Source organism: Sander vitreus, chromosome 16 (genome assembly GCF_031162955.1).
Source record: "Sander vitreus isolate 19-12246 chromosome 16, sanVit1, whole genome shotgun sequence".
Lineage (NCBI taxonomy): Eukaryota > Metazoa > Chordata > Actinopteri > Perciformes > Percidae > Sander > Sander vitreus.
In genome coordinates, this window is record NC_135870.1 from 5914248 (window position 1) to 5937686 (window position 23439).

Below are 23439 nucleotides of genomic sequence, written 5' to 3' on the forward strand. Positions count from 1 at the left end.
TTCTAAAGCTTTTCTGTCCGTAAATACTCCTTAAGAGTGATTACATGCTTTCGGAACAAGAGAGAGAAGTTGCACCTTCTGCTGTATGACAGAGTGGAACGAAAACAAAATGGTATTAACATATCGATGTGAGGGTTCCAGTCTAATAATGCCTACTTTGAATGTGATCTTATATCTGTGGTAGTCTGCCAACACTGAGAGGAAAATTGTTGGGGGAATCTTTTGTTAAGGTGTGATGAGCTGTCGGATTTCCCCCCTTCGGGTTCAACACATTCCAGAGTGCACTGGTCAGTAGGATTTTAATCTGTTTTCACAGGCAACACAGACAGACACAATCTTGTTTGGAATTCCAATCCCACTTCACTCTGAGACCTTCAGTGTCTCCTTGTGGACATACCAGAGGGGAATCAAGGGTGGCAGACGTTTTGTGGCCCACATGTGCTCACCATCAAAACATCTGAGCCTCACGCCCGCTATCATATCTTTTACGCTGTCATATCTTCCAGGGGCATCACACTGGTGGCACATAGCTTTGTCACAGCTGACAAAACAAAACGGGGCAACGTCAGAGCCAGCGAATCCCAGTGTTGATTCAGCAGAGGAAAATCAAGAGTGTGTTTGTCACTCTGTAAGGCAGACTTCACAGGGCCGCGTCAAAGTGCAGGATTAAGTGTGAAAGACACACCAAAACCACTTTGAAAGAAGTATGAGGAGGAGACGAGTTGTGACACTCATAATGACATGATGGAATAATATGTCAGAATGGATAGATCACCACAAGCGGGGCATGAGAAGTGCAAAAGTGGTCTGCAGCCGAGCTGAGAAACTCGCAGGGCCTCTGGTTTTCGATGAACGGCACGCAGTGGCAACATCTAATTAAATGAGCTATCCCATGATGTTGAAATGCAGAGTTTTGATTGTAGAGTAAACTTACAGAACAAGCGAGTGACAAATTTGTAGCCTCAGCAATGTAAGAAGTGCTTTCTCAGAAACATAAAATAATCATGTGGTATTCTGGTAGTCGCCCATTACCAAAATCCCAGTTTAAATTCCATTTAACAGCCACTTTGGTAGAAAAATGTCTCCTTTTTTAAAGCACATATACATTTGAGTTCACGCAGTCACTTACTCAAAATTAGAAACCACTTCTTCTTAAAAAGCAAGATAACAAAAAGTAGATGATGTTTTTAAAATTTAAACATGCGAGTGGCTCACACAGTTGCCTTGGGCAGGCCATATGGAGTGGACTGTTACCAACTAAATAATTCAGTAAAATACGACCTCAAATCTCAAAAGCCACTCATTAATTAAGCATTAAAGTTCATTCTGGGCCTTGGAAACAGTCGTTTGACAGGGAAAATCCTAACTCAAGGTCCACTTACTGGCTTTTTCTGGAGCTTTCAACAGTCTTCATCACAGGACTCACAGATTTTTAGGATCAGAAGTGCTATGGATGATATCTCCAAGACAACTGAGCAAAAACTCCATCTGTTGATGAGGACCATGTAGTACAGTTGAAAGCTCTGGAACAGGCTAGCAAGTTGACTTGGGTCAAAATTGATTTGTCAAACCACTCAATGCTTTGTGAGATTTAGATAAGAAGATAGATACCACTCTTCTATATGTCCGTTCAATATAAAGCTAAATTAGCTTAGCTTAGCATAAAGACACAGAGAAAACAGCTAGCCTAGTCTTTCTAAAAGTAGGAAAATGTGCCTACAAGCACCTGTAAATAACACAGTATATCTTTTTTGGTTCTGTACAAAAACCAAAGTGGAAAAATGAAAAGTTGCGGATTTACAGGGGTTATGTTTTGGACTATTTCTTGGCCTGGCTAGCCGTTTCCCCTTGTTTCCTGTTTTTATGTTAAGCTAACTTTCTCCTGGTTGTAGCTTCATATTTAGAAAACAGAGTGGTTTGGTATCAATCTTTATATCTAACTCTCAGCAGGAAAGTTAATTTTCCAAAACGTCCAACTATTCCAATACTGGTAAACTCATATCCAGCTCAGTTCAGGATTATTGTTTCATAATCATACTGTACAAACAGTAGAGCCCACACTACAACATGAAAATCAACAACACAGCTTTGGCTTCTATGCTGATGGTTCGAACAATTGTTCCAAAAAAAAAAAAAAAAAAAAAAAAACACATTTATAAAGAAAACAAGAGTCAGTGACATCTGACTCTATACAGCTCTCCTGTTATCCACAGTAAGCAGCATTGTTGTTTGCCTTGCTCAGATGCCAATCAATTCACATGGCAGGTTAAGGGTCATAGCCCACATTAGGACAGGGCCGCCCACTCTCTGCAGGGAGCATTTCCTGTGGTAGTCTGCGTGCTGCAGCCAGTGGGAGGAGGTCAATCACCAAGAGGCCAAATGTCAAAGAGGGTGGATGTCTTAAGGAAATTAGTTTCTCCTGCTTAGATTCCAAATATGCAAATCATCCCTTTGGAAGTATCTGCTTTTTATTCTTTAGTATGTTAGTTTCCCAGGATGTGGTGACAATCTTTATCCACAGCAGCAGCCCAGGAGATATATCACCATAACTCTATCTAATTACCTTCTTGAGAACTTTACATTCATGAATGACTGGCATGTGGGAGTAATTGCAGAAGGCATAACAAAAGGGATACCTCAAGTGTACAAGAAATTCCACACATTTTCAACCTCTAAACAGAAATACACTACTTACCCATAAAGTACCTACTCGTTAACTATAAGGCAACTGGAAGGGGAACAAATGACGTAAAAAAGCACTTAATATTAGCATCTGGAATCACCATCTTTTTTGTCTGTTTTATGAACAGTTTCACAGCATTTTCGCCACTTTATTTGCAATTTTTTTATGTTCCAGAACCAAAAAAAACATAAATTGGATAACTCATCTTAAGCCTCTACCAATAGGCACTTTGCAAAAACAAAGTAGAGCACACTTCATTTAAAGCCTTTTAAACCTGTTTAAAACAAAACCTGTTTTTGTTTTGTTAGCACACGGTTGCTCATTTGCACATCCAGTAAATACAGAGCACCATTAGCATTCATTTGCAGTCGTGTTTCTGGCAACCTTACAAATATAAGTCCAGTATTCGCTCTCCTTTTAGCTTTGTTTTTGCTCTCCACGTGTGGCACATTACTCTGTGATTTGGTGACATATAGTTCCCTACAGAAATCTTGTCCTGGTGATGGTTACATGTTTAAAAAGGTAACATCTAACATTTTGCTCTCTCCTGTACAATCATTGAAAAAGCTCCAAAAAGACACCATAGTTTGGTTGGTATTGAAATATTTCTCTCAGGTTTAAAAACAGCCATTTTTTTTGTTTGACACATGCAAGGAGCCTTGCGGCTTCTCAACAGTAGACAAATGAAGTGCAAATACCTGAAACTGCAGGGAGGTATAGTCTTTACAAATCAGCAACATGTGTAGCTGACAGCATTTACGCAATCGCCTTAACTAAACCTCCGAAAGCAGAGCAGGGACACAGAGATCAATAATAACGGCAGCATCTCTCAGTCAATTAATGACTATTAAGTTTCTCCGTTGGTTGATGAAAATGTAAAGAATCTAGTTGGTCATAAAAAAATAAAATATATAAATCCTCATCGTCATGGCCATCTAAGCCCAGGGTCCCCAGGCTCCAGTGGGGCCTGGGTCACATCTGGGGTCATCGCTGGGGAAGTTTATCGGCACAGCCCCCTTCTGGTATTGCTGAAGCCTACCGAGGAGATACTCAACTACTGTGGGGAACTGAGCGGATAATTCATTCCTCTCCTCTGGATCTTTTTCTATGTCAAACAGCATTACGGACTTCAGTGGATCCACCCTGGAGCGGCTCGACTCGGAGCCGTTGTGGCCGGGCCGCGGGAACCAAACGTCACAGCCTTCGAGGAAATAAGATGGACATTAGCAGCAGTAAGAACATTTACACAAGTACTGTACTCTTTGAGATACTTTGAGTATTTCCATTTAATGCTATTTCATACTTCTTGTTGGAGCCATTTCATTGGCAACCAGCGTGTGACGCTGGGGGTGGAAAAAGTTTATTTAAATGTGGCCTAATTGGTTCAGCTGTGTTGCGCACAGCAAGGTCACAGTTTTTTGACCGTGGTTAGGTGTATGGTGAAAACGTGGTTAAGTGTATAGGGGCTTTCCGACCGGATAGTACTTGTACTTTTTTAGAGGAAAAGTACACTTCTAAGCTGTTCTAAGAACTATTCTCCCCCAAAATCTTTTTTTCGGTTTGCATTCCCACTGGCCAAGTGGCCATAGGGACTGGTAGGAGGGGTAAGGAGTGACAAAAGCACGGCAACGGTCTTTATAGCATCGTCACTAGACCTTAGCGCGACCTACAACAACAACAAATGATGCTAATACTTGTGCACTTTTCCTATATTAAATGCACGTCCATGTTTTGCTCAACACAGACGGGGCTTTATTATACTCGGAACAGACCCCGCCTCTGCCTTCTGCGCTGTGGACGTGTGTGTGGACGTGTGTGTGTGTGTGTGTGTGTGTGTGTGTGTGTGTGTGTGTGTGTGTGTGTGACGGCCGGTGAGCCGCAGGACACGTTTGTGCAGTTTAACTCCGAAAAGACAGTTAACCACAGGTTCCCGTTAATCTTATGATGGACATGTGTTGTGATATTTAAACAAACGAACCGTCAACGGCGAAATAAAAAAGCCTCTTATTTACGACAGCGGTCGGAGAGACCTCCAGCTCACAGCGAGGTGTCTGAGCATGACTGGCCGAGTGAGGAGCTAGAGGCCGGGGCAGGCGCTTGCTGGCTGTCGCCTCACTTCATGGAGCTTCTGAAATCCGAAAACTTTGAAGCAAATTGTCAATTCGGCATCAATTTTCGCAAGACTGCGTATATTCGAAATCTAAACAGTTAATTTCTCGCCTAAAACGTTGTCAGAAGTGAATTTAATGATGAATAAGATGGTGAAAATTGTTAAAAATGTCCCGTTGTTGGTTGTTGCTCTGCCTGCAAGTTCCGAGTTGGCAGTGGGCGTGACTTATAAGTTCGACCAATCAAGTACACCTAGGAAAAGGGAAAAGGGAAAAGACCCTGCTCTGAAGTAGGAGCTAAAAAAGTATGCTACTGCGGCCAGAGGAACTTGAATCCCCAAATTTTTTCCTGTCGGAACACGACAAAAAAAGTGTTCTAGGAACGTTTAGTTCTAAGAACTGCAAAAATCCCTCCGGTCGGAAAGCCCCTAATGATAACGTGGTAAGACGAAAAGAATAACCATTATGTTGTTGGATTAGTTTTGTTTTTTATTTAAAATAAACGGATTGTCATATCCAACTTTAAGTTTGAACTCTTGGACAACAAGTTATTGATTGGCAATTGTTTGTTCAAAACACGCATCTACACCGATGCCACGCGTTAATTACCGACCAAACAAAGGAACAAATGTCCGCCAACACTTCTACTGCAGTACATTTCAGAGGGAAATATTGTACTTTTTACTGCAGTGCATTGAAAAGACAAATAATGAGCTTATAAAATACTATGCATTGTTAAATATGAAATCAGTGGCTCCCGACATTTTTTGGCTTGTGACCCTTTACAAAAAAACAGCATCTAGTTAAGGCCCGTCACATTTTAGATGTCCATCCATCCATCCATCCATCCATCCATCCATCCATCCATCCATCCATCCGTCCATCCATCTTCGTCCGCTTATCCGGGATCGGGCCGCGTGGGCAGCAGCTCCAGCAGGGGACCCAAACTTCCCTTTCCCAAACCACATTAACCAGCTCTGACTGGGGGATCCCAAGGCGTTCCCAGGCCAGGTTGGAGATATAATCCCTCCACCTAGTCCTGGGTCTTCCCGAGGCCTCCTCCCAGCTGGACGTGCCTGGAACACCTCCCTAGGGAGGCGCCCAGGGGGCATCCTTACCAGATGCCCAAACCACCTCAACTGGCTCCTTTACATTTAAAAATGTCTATAAGTAATTTCTAAAAGTCACCAAAGAGACATTTCCTCTCCAAACCTCTCACACGGTTTCATTTAAAAAAGGGCAAAAAAGGGTAAAATTATCCAATAAGTTAAAAAATAAATATTTTAAAAATTCTCCAATAAATCATCTCACAACCCCTCAGATTTATCTTTTGACCCTTCGGAGGGGCCTGACCCCTAGGTTGGGAACCACTGGACTAAACTAACTGTATATAAAGCAGGCAAAACTTCTTCTCTGCTGTCTTTTCTACATAACAAGTACTTTTACCTGGATACTTGAAATACATTTTGCTGATAATGCCTCTGTATAACATAATACTTCTTCCACCACTGATTAGCAGAGATAAGAAGTGAATGTGTTTCCATGCATAAGCATGTTTGATTTCACGCTTCCCACTTAGACTAAACATGTCATTACGGGTGACAGGAGATACTGACCTGGGTAGCCAGTCAGCAGCTTCCAGTTTGAGGATCGAATGGCGGCGTGAATGGACACATTGAAGCCAGAGTTGGCCCGGGAGGCTCCGCTGACCACCTGATCCAAAGTGAACTGACGCTTGGTGCCAGGACCTGCAGAGAGCAGAGGACGGAGCCGATCATGGAGGTCATAGATCTGTAAAAATATGTATTAAACTAAAAAACGCTGATTAAGACAATATTAAACTACCACGGGATACAAACGCCCTCTGTGGATGTCTATGTAAACCATACGAGTCGGTAGACTGGCACCAAATGTCAGTGCATACCTGGGAATCAAGTGAAGGTGTCAAAATAAATATACCAATAAGAAAGGCCTCTTTTTGTGCTGTAAAATCAACAGGGAAACAGCAGGACTTGAGCACTTTAAAACAATCCTTTCCTTTAAGAACAGAGATTGTTGTGTGTATGAATTTCCTCAAATACGTGGAACTTTTAGGGCTGGAGGAATTTGACAAATATGGTGGTAATGTGGTCTACTCAGCACCAGTCTTTTCATTTCTGCCAAGCACAATGAATAATTTGCCATTGCTGCAGATGGGCAGGTTTGAGCGGTAAGCAAACGAGGAACAAGGGTCAGAGTTACAAACTGGCATCATTTTTTCCAGTTTCATAAGGCAAAAGTAAATAATTTATCTTTGTTCTGAGGATGTCCAGACATTTCTGCAGCCTCCTGCCACGAGCTATTTCTGCTCTTACGGAAAATGTGTCCCAGAAGTTAGCACACCTCTAAAAAAAAAAAAAGACCTTGAGAGTATTCTCAGGTTCATGCTGTGTTTGACCCCGGCAATATGGTCCTGATTAGACAGATTTGCAAGTAATTTCAGCGTCCTGACGCTGTCAAAAACAAGTATTTCCTCACATTCTTTGCGTAAAGACAAATCGCCACCCACCCGAAGCCCATGTTCCCATCCCAGCTCGTTTTTATAGAGTCGATTCAACCACAGCGACATGACTGGAGAATTAAAACATTTCCGATCTCAGCGTTTTCGCAACCGCTTGATAAAAGCTCTGACATTGAATTCTTCACTGATCATTGCGCAAAATGACATGTGGGTCTCTTAATTGCTCTCACATGCATTAAGCTGGGTTACTCAACACGGAGCGATCCCTGAACCTAGAAACCAGATTTGTGTAAACAACTAGACTTGCAGAGCTCTAATCCTTTGCATAAGAAGGGTAAAGTGCAGTATTGACATCATGCCAGATTCAGGTGTTAAAACTGTTATGTAAGCAGGCAGGTTAGGTTTAATTTCTAGCTCTTCTTACACTTGCTTATTTAAAGGAAAAGGGGCCTCAAAACCCCAACTGTTAATTTCTTACATTCATTCTGAATGAGCACCTCAAAGCAGGGCCTTGCTCATCTGGATCCACAGCAGGATAATCCACAAATGGGCTCAAAAAAAAGGAGGGAAGCGAGGGGGAGGAAGAGTGAGAAGAGACCCTGAGAGAGCAGAGGAATATGGATTGGGAAATTTGGGGGTGATTTAAGGCTTGGGCCAAGTCCAGGGTTTCTCCGCGAGAAGTTCAGGGACCCCTCTGTGACCCATTTAGCCGGGATCCCTCTTCTAACACAGAGTGAGAGCAAAGAAGGGGGATTTTGAAAAGCAACTTGAAAGGAGAAAGTATGTTAAAAGGGGACAAAGCTCTTTTATGAGCTAAACAGAGAAACCAAGAGAAGAAGCATGAAGGGAGAAAAGGAAGGAAGAAACGTGGAGAAGCAGGGTCTCAAAGAGAGTCTGGGTTAATTGGAAAAGAGGAATCTCCGCCTATAATGCATCAGGAGGAGCTGGTTGTCACTGTGGTGGCTGACAATAAAGAATCAAACGTGAAACATGAATGCTTGTAAAGCAGCCGTGCTTTTCTCTCATCATCCAGATGATTTAGATCGTAATGACCAACAGTAAACTTGGATGATAGTTTGAGCTCCGCTGGCTTATAGCTGTATAAACAGTTGTGTAAAAAAATGCAATAAATCAGTGATTAGACTAAAAATAAACTTTTTTATGTAAACAGGCTTTTCCCAGTAGTTGTTGGTTAGATGAGGTTGTAGGTGAAAATGTCATTCTTTTGTGTATTTTTAAAAAGGGATTATTTCAGCTTTGCGGAGTGTGTGCCTTTCAGCTCATTGTTTTGTATTTACGGCCCACAACTTTAATAATGTTTTGGTCCGCCAACCCCCATCAACCTTGTTTCCAGTTGCAGCAGTTAGTGACTAGCTGGTGAACATAGTGGAGCATTTAGCGGCTAAAGATCCAGATATTTTTCTCAAGAGTTGGTGGAGACCAAAACAGAGCTAAAAAGGAGGAACTTATGTCCAACTGGATGTGTAAATAGGCAACCGTTGGCTTTTATAAAGACTTTATAAAGAGATGATATGTCAGCGCACCCAAGTGGCAAAAATAAATAAATTAATGCTGCTTTGAGCTGTAAAAAAGGTTGAATTGACCCTTCTGGTGTGGGACAATCTTTTCGCTGTGTACCTGACACAGGTACAACACACGACTGTTCCTTACATATATTTACATTTAGTTACCTTACCTTTTGTACCTTTAATGCTGTGTTCACACGAAATGAGAGGCAAATTTCGCCTTGGGTTACTTGCCCGAGTTTAACCATAAGACGTGCAGGTGTAGATACCAACGACGTTTCTTTTCGTCCTCGACCATGGAGGAAATAACCACTATCACTGCTTTGTACTTGTTGTAGAAGTCTGAGATACGTTGGAAAACTAAACACCGTCATGTCTGGGTTCATAACATCATCCAGAGGATAGGCTTTCGCGACACAGCGTTGCGCAAATTTCTCACTCAAGTTTAAAAATGTAAAAACTTGCGCTTATGACATGAAAGCACAACGCAAATTTGGGTGTATTTGCTTCTTTGCAGTGACTTTGTATGTAATCGCGCTTCGTGAAACGTTCGAGTCACGTTTGGTGTGAATACACCATAAGAGTATGATTTCTCACCAGCTTCCCTCTAGTGAACGCCAGCAACTCTGTTTGAAGCCAAGTTGAACCCAAATCTCTAACGTTTGGCAGGTGACTTTCACCACGGATTTAGTTGCAGACTATATTGTACATTTCATGTTAAATCAGGGCTGGCCGCCACTGTTACACACTGACTCAGTTGGACATGTGATCTGTACTAACCTTTTAAGGTTCCAGTTTCATGTGATAGACACCAGCAACCCCTTAGAGCTTTATATAAAAAAAAATATAAAAAAAATAAAAAAAACTCTGTTATTGCTAACTAGTCTTCTCCCACACCTACTATATGCTAGAAGAAGAAAACGACTGTACTTTTACAAGATGAAAGAAACGGTATGCATCTATTCTCATGACGACCCATTATGGGCCCACTATGGCACATCTGTGAAACATTTCAGTCCAAAAATGTACTCCTCCTATACCTCTACTATTTTTGAATGTGTAACTAAAAGGTGCAGCATCATCCACAAAGGATCACCTAATATTAAGTGGTTTAGACAAGAATGACACCACTCCACTGTGTCTGAAAGCCCCACACACACACACACACACACACACACACACACACACACACACACACACACACACAGTATAAGTATAACAATATATAATAGTATAACCAAGTATAACAAATACGATTTTATGACGACCAATACAGCTATCACTACAATTATCACAAAGACATAACTAGAATATGAGATCAAAAATAAAGCTTAATAAAAAAAAAATTCCGGTTCACATTTGTACAAAAGTGGAAATATGTTTCCTTTTAATTAGAGACAGCGAATAGTTCTAAAACATTACATTCACAGGCTAGAAACATGTGTATACATTTCATAAAGCTACCCAAATTAAAAGGATCTCTACTGATAATAATCCAGACACCATGTGAGATTTACCTCCAGCCAGATTCCTTATACACTCTTTATCCACTCAAAACAAATTTCAAACACTCATAATAAACAAGGTGGATTTCTAATGCGAGTTTAGTCCAATGTTATGTAGCGCTATGCTATTCTTAGGCCCCAGTCTGCTTTGACTCGAGTTAATTGGATTCACGATGTCTAGTGTATTTGTGTATACCGGCTCAAACAATGAGCGTCTTGATACTACAACTTGGCCACAGTGGGAAGAGAGAGAAAACAGTAGAATTACAACATTAGAAATGAAGGGACGCGCATCGCAGACATCGAAACACAGCGAGGAACATGAGGTTTTCATCAAACTGTTGTCACCGGGAGATGATTAATGGTTAAAGAAATGCTCTCCATGTGTCCGTACTGGTTACCTCCAACAGACCAAAGACATGCAGGTTAGGTTTACCAACAATGAACTAAATGGTTGTCGGTCTATATTTGTCAGCCCTGTGACAGACTGGTGACCAGTCCAGTGTGTTACCCCGCCTCTCTCCCAGTGTGAGCTGAGAAAACCTCCACTCCTCGTGACCACGAACAGGATTCATAGATAAAGTATCGATGGATGAGTTTAAATCAGTAGTTCCTAACTAGGGTGAGAGGTCAGCGGATGATTAAAAGAATATTAAAGGAGACACACACTACCGGTCAAAAGTTTGGAGTCACTTAGAAATTTCCATTCCACTCCATTACAGACAGAATACCAGCTGAGATCAGTTGCTTGCTTTTTTAATCAGTTTTCAGATTATATTATGTGCTTACATAATTGCAAAAGGATTCTCCAATGTTTTCCCAGTTATCCTTTTAAAATGATATCAGATTAGTAAACAGAATGGGCCTTTGGAACATTGGATGAATGTTTGCTGATAATGGGCAATGTAGATATGGCATTAAAGATCAGCCACTTCTTTCTACAACAGTCGAGAACCCCTTTTGCAATTATGTAACAAAACTGCTGCCCTGAAAACTAAAGAGTCAGCAGCCGTGCTAGCAGCTCTGTGAGGCTTTACCTAAGCTGCATCAATCAAATCAATATCAAATCATCAATCAAATCAATATCTGCCTAGGAAATCGTCTAGTCTTAATCTGCATTGCTATTTGTACTCGTTGTGAATACGCAGGCCACAATAAGTAATTAGGTTGTTTTTTGTTTGTTGCTGGCTCACTTTTACTCACGACATGCTAACCGGCAACAAAAGGATTCCATTCATTACGCTAAGCTAAGCTAGCAGTGGCGCTGCCGGACTAAGACGATGCATGCACTGAGACAAAAATGCGTTTGCCCACCTATATAAATATAGAAGACACGGTGAATAACCCTATTTCAACAAACGGTGGCGTGTTCCTTTAAAGCAAGTGACGGATGACTGTGATGATTTTCCTCGTTTCCATTTGCATCAGGAAGTTTCTCTGTCGCTGCATTGGTATGACATAAACTGGACGCAAACTGAGTTTCCAGATTTACATAAAGAAGTCAAATTGATCTCAGCCTGTTGGCAGGGAAGTGATAGGATCTCTGCAGCTTGTGTCAGCAAATGTTTGTATTTCACAAGATCGGATTTCAAAATTCATGTCAAAATTCTCTCTTTACCACATCTGGGTGGGAGCAAACGTACATACATGCTGTACATACACACTTACACAGCACAGGGAAGTTAGGAAACTCAACCTCAACTTTGTCCAAATCCACAAATGAAACCCTGCTGGAGGTATTAGATCTTGTGAATATAAATCACAGTGTAGACAGACTGGAAAAAAGCCCTGTTAGTGTGCAGTGAAACATGTGAACTTACATGGAGCGATGTCAACATACAGAGGGTCAATGTTGTGCAGCACCTCCAGTCTGGGTGAGGCGAACCCTTTGCTGTAAGATAAAAAAGTGTAACTCTTTAACATATGGATACACAACCCGTCACACACACACACACACACACACACACACACACACACACACATCCACAACACCATGTCTGACTCATGCATTGTAAAATCCACTGGGATCTGTAAATGTAAACCAGCTGGCCGTTGTTCACCAGGCAGTCATATGCTCTGACCGCACCTCACCACAGAGAAAACACACTGCTCTGACTGACCACAGTGTCTGATAACACAACTAAAATAACTCTCTCCTGCCTGCCTACTGTTCTGGGCCTTCATTTGGTTTTTATTCCACCGGCGAAGCTGCTGTTTTCTGCAACAGGCGAGCCAAATAAAAAAAACTAACTGAAACTGTAAAGCAGCGAAAACAAACAGCAGTTTGTGCCCGGCGTTGTTGTGCAGCTCACACGGCAGCGGCAGCAGCCAGCGGTCAGCTGACGTGCGTCAGCCAATCGAGTCAAGTGGAGGCTGTGAGTAGTAGTTTGCGGTCCAGGCTAAGCCTTGATTTTCTGCTGGGGCTCTGCTGCAGCCCTCAATTTCACCTCCTTTCACTGAGTCCACATTTAGTTTACAAATATAATGTGTCAGTCAAACAGGAGTCAGTGACAGCCTGTGCGATAACAAACTGACATGGAAAGTGCATCTGTGGTCTGCCAACAGTTTCTTCGCAAAACATAATTAAATGTATTACGCATAAAAGAGATACAACATTTTTAAGTATGTTGCCACATAAAAGGATTTGCAGCTAAACTAATTCGCTTGTCCAATAGCAGGCTTTCATAAATCGTAGAGGCAGAGGTGGGGATGGGGAGAGGATAAGGGGGGGAAAAAAGAAAGGGATGGAAGGACTACAGATTTGTGTGAGAGTGACTGATGGAATTTCCTTCTCCTTGAGCTCCCATTGCCACAGTAACAAAGGGCTTATTGAAGGAGCAGGGGCTCCTAAAAGAAAACGACGCTGGGTCAGGGAGACAGGCAGAGGGAGTTGGTACGGGTGCACATGGGGGGGGGGGGAGATCGGAAAGAGGCACAAAGAGAGGGCAGGCTGTCAAAATTAAGAGCTGGTATCACTCACGCTGTAAACTAAGGCCACAGGCTGACCTGCCACCCAAGAATCACTCTCAGCCGGGAGTTTGAGTCCCAGATGTGTGAAAAACATTTACAGTACAAACAGCTCAGCTCACCTGATTGTGTTCCACATGTTGAATCCGTCCAGCGGCTTTGAACCGTTGGTGCTCCCTCCTGCCAGGCCGACAAGCGTTGGCAGCCAATCGGAGATGTGGATGAGTTCGCGGCTGACGGTCCCGGGTTGCTTCAGTAGTGGGCTGGCGACAAATCCGACTCCACGGATCCCGCCTTCCCACAGCGACCACTTCCTCCCTCGCAGTGGCCAGTTGCTGCCACCGCTCAGCGTCTGACCTCCATTATCTAGGGACAAAATTTCATGCCACAAGAAGAAAAAAGATCCATCAGGGATTTCAAATCAGTAAAAATGAAAATAAAGGCATAAAGATGAGATCTGGGGAGGTGTCAGTGTACTGAATGCTGTAGAAGAATCGTCAGCCTCACTAGCCCCATATAGAATCCAAACCAACCGACCAATGCAATATTTCCACAGAATGCTGATTTCATGTACTTCCAGTGAAGAAAAAAAGAGAGAGGGGAGCAGAGTGGGAATATTTCTTTTTGCAAACATTTGATCTTTTCAGGCAGAAAGTAGATATATGTGAGAATGAAAATACCTTCAAAGACGCAACCCACTGCTGGATAAATGGGAACATTTTTGTTTACACTAAGGTTTGTGAAGGGAGCATTATGCGACAGCAACATGCTAATAAAGCTGATGTTAGGCAGGTATAACGTTTGCCACGGTCGCAATCTTAGATTAGCGTTTTAGCAGGTATTTGGTCATAAACCAAGACTGGACAAATTAAAGCTATAGTGCGAAGTTTCTGTCGCCCCCATGAGGAATTCTAAGTAATGACAACAACACTGTCAGCGCGTCCACTTGATACAAGCTTCAGTAGTAGTTGATAGTCTTAATTAGCTTTGTAGCAACGCATTTGGCAATGGCTTGAATGTAACGGACGTTTATCAATATCAAAAAGTTACGCACTAAAGCTTTAACATTTTGACCTATTGATGGTTCTAGAGGAAAGGTCAGAGGAAATAATTACAATTCATCCTAAAGGGCAACATGGACGTTTGTACCAAGTTTCATGGCAATCCATCCAAAAGTTGTTGAGACACTCACTCCGGGAATCCACCAACGATCATCCATTTGCCCCCCCCTTCCCCCGTTAGGACACACACACACACACACACACACACACACACACACACACACACACACACACACACACACACACACACACACACACACACACGCACACGCACGCCTGTCCAGTATAAACACACTTGCCCAATCACATCCAGGCAGGGCTCCCTGTGTCATGTGAGTCCAGGAAGTAGTTTGTACCGATTCCCGAGCTGTTCTGGAAAAGACTGTCTGCTCTTTAATGCCTTTTCAAGCTGCTTTGGCTCTCTACAGGCCGATTTTCTCTCTCTCTCTCTCTCTCTTTCCCAGCTTCCCCTCAAAGTTTACAGTAAAGTCCCGGTGAGGCAGAAACTTTCATCATAAAGGAATTTCAAGGTTAGGGCTCATTTATTTCCTGTTGAGCCTGATACATGTGGGTCAATTATAACAGCTTGAAAATGACTAAATTGTGTTGTACATAAATCCATTGATAGACCTCACTCGAGACGGTTTTTGGTAAGGGATGTTTATATGCCTTTATATACTGGTCAGGTATTACATAACCAGTGCATCACATTGACACAGAAGGAAGCAGGAAGCGTCACATCAGCAGAGTCGGTGTCTGCCCGGCATATGGCTGGCTGAATTATTCCAGTCAGAACCAACCAAATGTGTGGAAGAACAACAATGAAACAGGCCACCTACCACAGGCATAAAAAAAAAACTTGCACTTTACTTTCACAGCATTGTTCCTGACTTCTAATTACCCTTTAAAACCCCTAAAAATAACCCTAAAAAAAAGGAGTTACCTAGTTCAGATGCAATTCATTAAAAGTTCCATATGTGGAAACCTGAGAGCAGGCGCATGTTAAGATGATGCTGCATGCCGTCATCTTTGGCCATAATATGTTCTTCATCAAAAGGTCTATATGATGGGTTCAAGGTTCAACCGTACACTGGAGACTCCAGTGGTGTATATATGGAGAGACGAGCCAAATAAATTATTCCTTCAGTGTGCTGTCTGTAAATCTCCACACCCTGCTTGACAGAGATCCTGACAAAATCCTGATAGAGCAAATACAGCAAAACGCTGCTCTCTGGTGGACATCTAGAGTATTACAAGAACACTTTTCAGTTAAAAACAGCCCTGGAAATGTTGCAAACATTAAAAGGTCCAATGTGTAGGAATTTCTCCCATCTAGCGTTGACATCATATATCAGTCCCTCCAGAAAAACGTGATTATGCGATAGCATAATTCAATGCATAATCAGCCAAAGTCCACATATTTATGCGGGGGCCGCATTTTGTCAAATACGCCGCACTTTCGCCCGCATAAATTGCCGATTTCCGTGCAAAATATGCGGGGTTTGCATGATTTCATAATCCTCGCATTTTCGTTGCAAAAAAAGTCACATATATCTTAGCAGAAAGTTGAAAAACGTTGCGTTTACTTCACACAAGAGCAGCCATGTTCCCCTGTTGCCATGGGAACGTTATGAAGTGACGTAATTACGCGACGTGAACATCATCGAAAAGCTGCAAACCCCGCGATGAAGCCATGATGAAACTGCAGTTTTTGCAAGTTCCCGCAATTTCATCGCATAAATATCCCGTATATTCCATCGCATAAAACGCAGAAGACATGCCAACAAAAAAAATTTGGATTTTGAATACGATACGATACCCATTAGCAGCATTAGCAGAACCTGTGAGTTTATCGTGTGACAGCGAAAAACGCGAAAGGCGGAGCAGTATGTCCTGTATGTCTCTTACCGGCTAACGTATTTCAAGATGGCGCATGAATATGTAGCGTCTACCCCAGTTCATGTGAATGCAAATGTAAAATTTCAAGCCAAAAGTAATACTTGGAATTGATGGTGGTAAATATATAAATATTCATGAAAAAGGACAAGTTTGTGAACGGGCAACACAGATTTTGATAATGAACAACTAAACATGTTACACACTGGACCTTTAAGGAAAGACATTGTTTGCACTGGTCAATTTTGAGATTTGGGGCTATTTTGCTACCATAACATGTGTTCATTCAGAGTAGTGGGGGAAAACAAAACCCAAAAAAAAAAATATATATATACACATTTAGGTGTTTATTTTACTACTTTGTCTATTCCTTTGTCCTACATTTACCAAAAGTTAGCATTAGATAATGCCTTGTTTGCATATTTAAACATAACATTTAAGAATGTTTAATAGTTATTTTCTTTTACCCTATTCATCTGTAGTGTGTTGCAAAAATGTCTGGAATTTTAAAGTCCCTATCTTTAAAGGCCGTTTTCTCAGAATAAGTTTTTCTCGTACTCTGAGACAGAAATCTCCACTTCAATAGCATTTCCATTCACCAAACCTTCCAGTTCATTCCCATCTATATTCTAAAAGGTTTTTACAGAGGGGTTTGTTCATATATCATTCTCAGCCTGGTCACACAGGTCTGGCAATGCCAGACTATTTACAGCCTGATTTAAAGCGTAACTCTCGCCAAAATGCAACCTAGGGTCTTTTTGTGAATGTACCCGAGTCAAACTTTCGTTTAAAAGCATATTTAGGACGGAATCACCACTTTTAAGATTTACCGTATTTTCGTTTTTCGGTCAAATGGCCTTTTGAATGGGAGAGCTAGGGGCACTACTATGCTAGCCTCAAAATAGCTATTTTTAAAACACTAAGAAGGCTCGACACAACATGAAACTTTGCTCGAAGTATCACCAGGGGCTCTACACCTTAACGAAAGCATTGACAACATTGTTTGTGTACCCAGAGTTTACTAAAAAGAAAGGTTTTGAGCAACTCACGTTAGCAGTTGTTGTTTACGCTATCCGCCATTTTCCCAGTCAAAAATAGGCGATCTCCGAATGCGAATGAACGGACTCCATAGGAGGAAATGTCATTCTTATATGAGGCTCCTTTTTCAACTACAAGGTCAATATTGTTTTCAATAACGACAAAACAACGAATTATCCGTGCATTTATATGGAACTAAGCTTTAGGAGCTTTCCATCTTTACTCTCCTCCCTCGACTATTTTTGACTGGCTCGATAGACGGCGACCGGAAGAACAACAGCTACACTGAGTTGTTCAAAACCTTTCTTTTTAGTAAACTCTGGGTACACAATGTTGTCAACGCTTTCGTTAAGGTGTAGAGCCCCTGGTGATACTTTGAGCAATGTTTCATGTTGTGTCGAGCCTTCTTAGTGTTTTAAAAATAGCTATTTTGAGGCTAGCATAGTAGTGCCCCTAGCTCTCCCATTCAAAAGGCCATTTGACCGAAAAATGAAAATACGGTAAATCTTAAAAGTGGTGATTCCATCCTAAATATGCTTTTAAACGAAAGTTTGACTCGGGTACATTCACAAAAAGACCCTAGGTTGCATTTTGGCGAGTGTTACGCTTTAAAGAACATTTTATTCCTAAAAACATGGTGAAAATGTTTGTTTTTTTTGTTTTTTTTATGGCTGTTGACAGTATTTTCTGATTCATGGAGTAATAAAAAGAGAAATCCAGAACCCCCTCTGTAAAAACATTTTACTCTAAAATGTCAACAAAATGAAGAATTTTAAACCTGGTTTAATCCAATGTTCACATTTCTGTTCTACAAAATGTATGCAACTTAGCACATATTTAACAAGACAATGCCTCATTTGCATAACAACAAATGATAGATGATTGTCTTAATGCAAGTTATCAACTGGGGAAGTTTAATGTTGATATTATGATGTATCTATTAGTTAAAATATTTACCCCATTTACCTGTAGTGTCTCACTTAAACATGCAAGGATATTGGTTTCATGTGCTTACTCCAGAACATGTTGTGTAATCAAATGTGTTATCTAACCCTCTGATGCTTTAACTCAATAAACCCGTCACCTGAACTCTTCTCAACCCTGGAAAACTGGCTTTGATGCACAAAGAAAATGTGGTTTCGAGTCTGCGGACATAAAATGTAATTGCTCTTTACATAGCACTCACTGATTTGGTTTCCATTCTGGCGCGCTATAAAAGAGTCCGATGGCAACAACAAAATAAAAGCTGTGGAAAATATATAAGCATTCCCAGAGGCATTTACCTGATTATCCTATTTATGTGCTCTTTCATCGTAGGTTTCCATTTAAAATGTTAGTTAGTTCACTCCAATAAAGTACGACGATCCAGTGCGTCAGCAATGTGCAGCATTTTCTTACGTCTTAAAACATTTCAACGAGATTCTAAAGGAGATGAATTGTTCATTATCCAGCTACTCTTTCCAAAAACATACCTGTTGAGAACACCAGGATCGTGTTGTCCCAAAGTCCTCCCTGCTGCAAAGCCAGAGTGATGTTGCCCACTGCCTCGTCCATGGCCGACACCATGCCGGCATACAGCCTGCGATTGGGGTCTTTGATGAAACTGTAGGGGGCCACGTAGCGCTTGGGCACCTGCAGGGGTTCATGGACTGCTTGCAACGCCACGTAGAGGAAGAGCGGCTGAAAGGTAAAGAAAACAGCATGTGAGACTCTCCTCTTGTAACAACAACAATCAGAAATACTTCATGTCAATTAGGAGTCATCTATTCTTCCGTCCAATAGCTGTCGAGATAAAGTTAATCAGATGATCAAAAACAGGCTTTACTGCTCTACATTGTGGCACTGTGTGCGTGTGTGACAATGTGTGTGTGTCACCTTGTTAGAGTTGTGTTTTCCAATGATGCTGATGGCCCTCTGGGTGAGCAGCTCAGTGGAATAGACTCCTTTGTATCCTGTGGCGACCTCTTCTCCTTCCCGCAGGTCCAACGCACAGCGAGTCAGCTCCAGAGCGGGGACGGGAACACAGCGGACATGAGTGAAGTAATCCTCGCTGCCCGTGAGGTAGCCTGGAGCACACATTAATCCAAATATAACTGTGTAATAGAGCTGCAAAGATGAATCAATTAATTGATTATATCAATCACCAACTATTTTGATAAATGGATTAATCAGGTTGAGTTATTTTTTTTATTTTTTTATTCCAGCTTCTTAAATGTGAATATTTCCTAGTTTCCTCTTCCCTCTGTGACAGTAAACTGAATATCTTTAAGTTATGGCCAAAACAAGACATTTGAGGACGTTCTCTTGTGCTTTGGGGAAAACTGATCAACATTTTTCACCATTTTCTAACATTTTATAGACCAATCAACTGATCGATTCATCGAGAAAATAATCAACAGATTAATCGACAATGAAAATAATCGTTAGTTGCAGCCCTGATGTGTAATATTAGGAATAAAACTGCATCCATAGTTACATCAAAGGCTTTATATTTAATCAAATATACCAAAGTATGTGTCAAAGCCGCGGCGTGTGGGCAGGCAGTCCTTCTTGTACATGCCCAGGTGCCACTTGCCCACCATGTGCGTGGCGTACCCCGCCTCCTTCATCAGCTGGGGCAGCATTTTCTCATCCAGAGGCACACAGTAGGGCTGACAGGGCCAGATGATCTGATGCTGCATGCCCGTGTGGATCTGAGGTTAAAAAAACAAACCCATATTGTTAGGAATTTAATAATGGCACAAAGAAAGATGTAAGAATAGCAAAAATAGGGAACCATCAGCTTCAGTGGTGACAGTGACGCAAACAAAAGTTTCAAAATAACGACTTTGTCCTCTTGTTCTACTTTCCACCAGTGTCCAAGTTAGACTGTTATCGCTGGAAACTAAAACACGGAAAAGTGTACAAACACAAAGTCCTGCCCTGGAGGTGACTTGTCATCATGATGCAGCAGAGGCTCCTTTAGTATGAAGTTTCTTATGAATAATAACTTCACATTTAAAGCTTCTTTAAAGTTTTTTTTTTTTTTTTTTACAGTATATGCAATTCTCTTGTTGCTTTCACACAAAATTCAAATGTAGAAATATCTATAGCTGACCAGTGATACATTTGATTGGTCGCTTTTGTTATGATCTGTATTAGTGTGTAATGTCCTGCGTTTGTTTTGCAAGTTAACACTCTGGGAAATAGGCTGAGGTGTGTGAGGCACCTTAACTCTGTTCCCGCCAACCTTCAAAAGGAGACGGTCCTGGAACACAACATTCCCTTATCATGCAGCTGCCTAGACGCTCTCAATAATATTTGTACTTGACTTGAGTATTTCAACTTTCTGCTCCGTTATACTTGTACTCCACTACTTCTACTACATGTCAGAGATAAATATTGTAGTTTTTACTACGCTCCATTTGTCTGACAATTTTCCAGGGTTTCCCCCTCAGTGTATTGCAAGCCTGGTGGTCCACCAGGCCTAATTTGCCCCCCACCAGGACAAGGCCACTGGGAATTATGTTTGCATGTATTTTTCAAATCTCCAGTTCGATTTTAGACTTAATGTAGGGCCCTATGGAATCTGTCTTATAGCTCTTTTAAACTTTAGTTTCACGATTACTTCCATGATTCTGTTATCACAGAAACTACTGTGCTCTACATTAATTCTGCCATCAGTCTGTAGTCTGTGACCGGCCCCAGCCGAACCCTAGCCGGAAAAAAAGACACTTGCCACCAGTCTAAACAACTTTTCTGGGGGAAAACCCAGGATATCCTAATTTTCTAAATGAATTGGTACAAAAAAAAATGTTCAGACATTCATGTTCCCCTCAGGATGAACTGTAAGGACTCATCCCTTACTTTACCTTTTTGTGCAGTGTTTGTATTTGCTTATATTGTCAAATTGGTGAAGCGATTTCCTTAACTTTCTTGTGTTTTGTCAATTTGCATGTGTCTTCTTAGGTTGAATTGGAGTCCAGCTTTTAGGACTGTTGTGCAAAGGAGCCAGATGAGATGACATTTTCACCTGACAGCAACATAGTAACCTGGATTAGTTAAAGCACATTTCAACCCCCTTGGGAGATATCAGAATCAGATAAAAGGTTTATTGTCACAGTAAACTAAAACATCCATAACGAGAGTAGCATCTATACAGCATGTCCTGTCTAAGAATATCATGTTCCTACACGTGGTGTTCTTTCAAAGATAGAGGGATGTAGGATATAGAGGAGCGTCCTAAAAAAGATCCAAGACATATAATCATCATGTTTTGACTGGTGGTGGAAAACTAAGTACATTTACTCAAGTGCTGTACACATCTGAGGTACTTGTACTTGAGTATTTCCATTTTATGCAACTTACATACATTTGTCTGACAGATGTAGTTACTTTTCAGTTCACTTCTCGCTTACCGTCTCCAAATTTGTTGATGTTGATTGTTTGTGATAAACTGAAGGTTGATGTGTTCCTTTATGTGTTGAGACATTCTCCTACTTGTACAGTGTAGTATTGCTACCTTTACTTAAATTACGGATCTGGGTACTTCTTCTACCACTGCCTGGTCTGTACCCACCTTTAAGGATGCGAACACACCTAGAAACACAGCCCTGATGCAGGCAGCAGTGTGTGGGTCTCACCTGGTATCTCCCGGTCATGAGCTGGTTTCTGGAGGGGGTACACAGAGGCTGAACATAGTAGTTCTCCAGGCGGACTCCTGCTGCTGACAGCTTGTCCAGGTTTGGGGTGTTGATCTCTGAGCTGTGGTAGCCGACATCATGCCAACCGAAGTCATCTGCCAGGATAACCACGATGTTGGGCTGCTGAGCCGCTAAAACCACAGGAATGCTTTCGAGAAACGCGGCTATTATAAGCCAATAAGCTAACGGTGTTTTAACCATCGTCAAGTTTCTTAGTTATGAACTAGTTTGTCACAAAGTAAACAAGGGCGTCTGTTTGGTTGTATTAAACGGTAAAAGAAAGATAAACATGGCGGATATGAGGCTTAGCTAAGTGGTTGTCTTAACTTCATGACTTCGTTGCAATAACATCTCACATAAATGACTGAACTATAAAAGTTTCAACCGCGTCTGCTTGTCACTTCCGTGTTCCGCAGATTAAAAACACTGCCTGGACTACTGCAGCCAATCAGATCACACACAAAAGAACAGCCAATCAGATGCCTGGGAAAACAGCTAATCACATGTATGTTGGAATTAGTAGCTCATTAGAAAATGAATCTGTAACTGTTTGGATTGATTACTTGTTTCAGTCACTTTTCAAACCAAAATGCTTCAAAATTGGCTGTTTGTTCTTCGACTTCTATTATATATATATATATATATATATATATATATATATATATATATATATATATATATATACTTCATAATATTGTATTATTAATGTATAGTGTATGTATAGCACAGTATACTATACTGTATATTTCATAGTGTATGTAGTTAACAAGCAGGGGCCACTGTTGCATGGATGTTGCTATGCACAAGTGTTTCTTACTATTTACATTATTTAGACTTGAAAGCGGGTGAATTAGGAAAAACAGACTTTTGAGAGATGGCAATTTGAAATAAAATTTCTTTATGGAAAAAGTCATAGTATAAACCTTTCATAATTAATTCAGTTTTAATAATTTATTGAATTACCTTAAATTGTTTCATTTTTATATTTTACAAAATTTAAACGGAAAGATGTTATTCATTCCATCCATCATCATCTTCATCATGAATAAAATCATCCTCACGTGATGTTTTTCAGACAGTGGAGTAGGTTAAAGTGTAGCTTTTGGTTCTTGAAGGTTAAACTAGTCAGATACCAGATAAAGAAGAAGACTGTGACTCTGAGGAAGAGTGGAGGAGAAGTTAAGACACACAAACACCAAATACAAGACAGTGAGTGCATTGCTTTAATTATCAAGGTATTACTGTAAACCAATGTAATTACATATTCATAAAAAAAACAACAGATTTATAAACAATCTTTGTACAAGTTTGCAAGCATTCTTTCTGTTTTGGTAATCAGTGTTTATATTCTTTATCACTTTTACCACAGTGTCAAAATGCTCTTATGACTAAACGAAATGCAGCTGCATCCTTTTTTTTGTTCAAAAATAAACGCAAAAGGCATTTTTCATTTTCAAGATACAAGCATCCTTC

The 23439-nt window shown here is 41.1% G+C and overlaps 1 protein-coding gene across 1 annotated transcript; it reads right to left on the reverse strand.

Moving 5' to 3' along the window:
• Positions 1-220: 220 nt before the first annotated feature.
• On the reverse strand, positions 221-22376 carry arsb (arylsulfatase B). Its single transcript, XM_078270873.1, has 8 exons — positions 21907-22376; positions 19791-19977; positions 19160-19350; positions 18757-18964; positions 13412-13655; positions 12143-12213; positions 6408-6539; positions 221-3884 (listed from the first exon to the last, which is right to left on the reverse strand). The coding sequence occupies exons 1-8, from the start codon at positions 22165-22167 to the stop codon at positions 3619-3621; spliced, it is 1560 nt and encodes a 519-aa protein (XP_078126999.1). The 5' UTR covers positions 22168-22376; the 3' UTR covers positions 221-3618.
• Positions 22377-23439: the final 1063 nt, after the last annotated feature.

What these genes read in the sequence shown, in the direction of transcription:
- arsb (XM_078270873.1), bottom strand. Translation starts at nt 22,167, where the DNA reads ATGGTTAAAACACCGTTAGCTTATTGGCTTATAATAGCCGCGTTTCTC. An exon ending in GAAAACACAACTCTAACAAG is followed by an intron (nt 18,965 to 19,159) that starts GTGACACACACA and finishes TTTACCTTTCAG; the next exon opens with CCGCTCTTCCTCTACGTGGC. An exon ending in GTATGTTGACATCGCTCCAT is followed by an intron (nt 6,540 to 12,142) that starts GTAAGTTCACAT and finishes TGCTCTCTGCAG; the next exon opens with GTCCTGGCACCAAGCGTCAG.